We start from the raw sequence: 1631 nt of genomic DNA on the forward strand, positions 1-1631 counted from the left end.
ACTGCAACCATTCCTTTTGTGCTTCTTAATACTGCAAACTTTAAAGTAAAAACGGGGGAGAACGGTAGAGCAGTTCTATAGCATAGATATTCCATTGTTTAGAGCACTAACAAGATGCTCAAGATAGGTAGGATAACTAGCACCACGTGACCATAGCACAAATGCTACTTCAGACATATAAAGTGTTCAGTTCTACTAGTAGTAATAAAAGGTAGGAACAAAAGGCATGCTTCATATGGCATAGATACTCCAAGAGCACAGCAACAACTTGTCCGAGGCAATAAGATGGAGCACGGCAACTTATAGCACTATGAGGAATGGATGCTCCTTCACATCATCATCTTCTTGTGTCTCAAACAACGGAAGTGAGATCATGCTCTCTTGGAAACGATGTCTGGTAAGTATCTGCTTGTTTCCATGTTCTTCACTTTCCACATTTCCTAAAAACACACCATCAGTGTCGCAATGCAATAGACGGTCAGGACGCTGCTCAATCAACAGCTCATGCTCATTGATCACAGCCATACTAGGGACATATTTCACCCCCAAATTAAGCGGTGGTGATGCCTCCATCGCTAACAAGCTAATCCGATACTGAAAGGCCCATGTCTCAGCATCATAGTCCTGCAACACCCAAATATCGAAAGTGATGCTGTCACAGGTGGTGTGCCACAAAGCAAGGGATCCACCCATGTCCAACAATGACACCACATGACCCAACTCTATTGGGCGGCTCATCTGCCGGAAAGTCTCAGCTACACTGTCAAATACAGTCAAGTTGAGGCCAAATGCCCAGTGCAAGCTACCACGATGGTGGACTGGTGGACAATAGGGGGACTGGGTGACATGAAGCATGTGTTGTGAAACTGTCGGACACTGGATGCATCTTGGCTGATTTGATCCCACCGTGAGGACGAAGTACTCAGGTGACTGCACTGGGACACCAGAGCTGATCAGTCTGGAGTATGACACCCAGAGAACCCGGTACTCTCTAGATGTGTGGTGCCGGTAGAAGGCGACTACGGCGATGACGCTGGCGCCTGGTCGTTGTGGAGGATGTGGCAGGGAAGCACACTTGTGGGTGGTCGGATTGCAGATGTAGAAATTGGATTGCTGCCCCAGGATGAGGAGCCCGTCGCAGGCACGGTGTATAACAGCGGGTTTTGTAACAGTGTAACGGAGGACGGGCCATATCTTTTGACCATTAGAGGCTCCGGCGATGTGGCAGAAGCCCTTTCGTCGTTGTTCAATGATGGGGAGTGACGGCTGGCGTCGGTGATGGTCGAGGATGAACGCGTTGGTGGAAGTGCCCTTGTGCCACGACTTGCGGACAGCACGGCAGCGGAGCACATCTTTGGGCGGCAACCGGGCAAGGATCTCATCGATGACAAGCCACTCGGGCAGGTCGTCGAAGATGGTCATGCTGATAAGAAAAGAAAGATGCAAACATTAGTACGACACATGAAAAAGGATGAAAAGGGATTTCCTAAAAATCACTCGGATGATATGTTCTGTTTCATCACTCGTTTTTTGGACAGCTATATCTATCAGCCGATACGTGCAAACAACGAAAAAATAGTGTGCTACAAGGTTTTGAGCCGCCCTTCTCCAGATGCTATACACGTTATAGC

The 1631-nt window shown here is 48.3% G+C and overlaps 1 protein-coding gene across 1 annotated transcript; it reads right to left on the minus strand.

Annotated features, from left to right (window-relative positions):
* Nucleotides 1-300: 300 nt before the first annotated feature.
* On the minus strand, nucleotides 301-1422 carry LOC125531881 (F-box/LRR-repeat protein At2g43260-like). Its single transcript, XM_048696103.1, has one exon. The coding sequence runs from the start codon at nucleotides 1420-1422 to the stop codon at nucleotides 301-303; it is 1122 nt and encodes a 373-aa protein (XP_048552060.1).
* Nucleotides 1423-1631: the final 209 nt, after the last annotated feature.

This window comes from Triticum urartu, unplaced genomic scaffold, assembly GCF_003073215.2.
Source record: "Triticum urartu cultivar G1812 unplaced genomic scaffold, Tu2.1 TuUngrouped_contig_8280, whole genome shotgun sequence".
NCBI classification, from domain to species: Eukaryota; Viridiplantae; Streptophyta; class Magnoliopsida; order Poales; family Poaceae; genus Triticum; species Triticum urartu.

Bases quoted from the DNA above. Each gene is read 5' to 3' on its own strand.
- LOC125531881 (XM_048696103.1), bottom strand. From the start codon at position 1,422: ATGACCATCTTCGACGACCTGCCCGAGTGGCTTGTCATCGATGAGATC.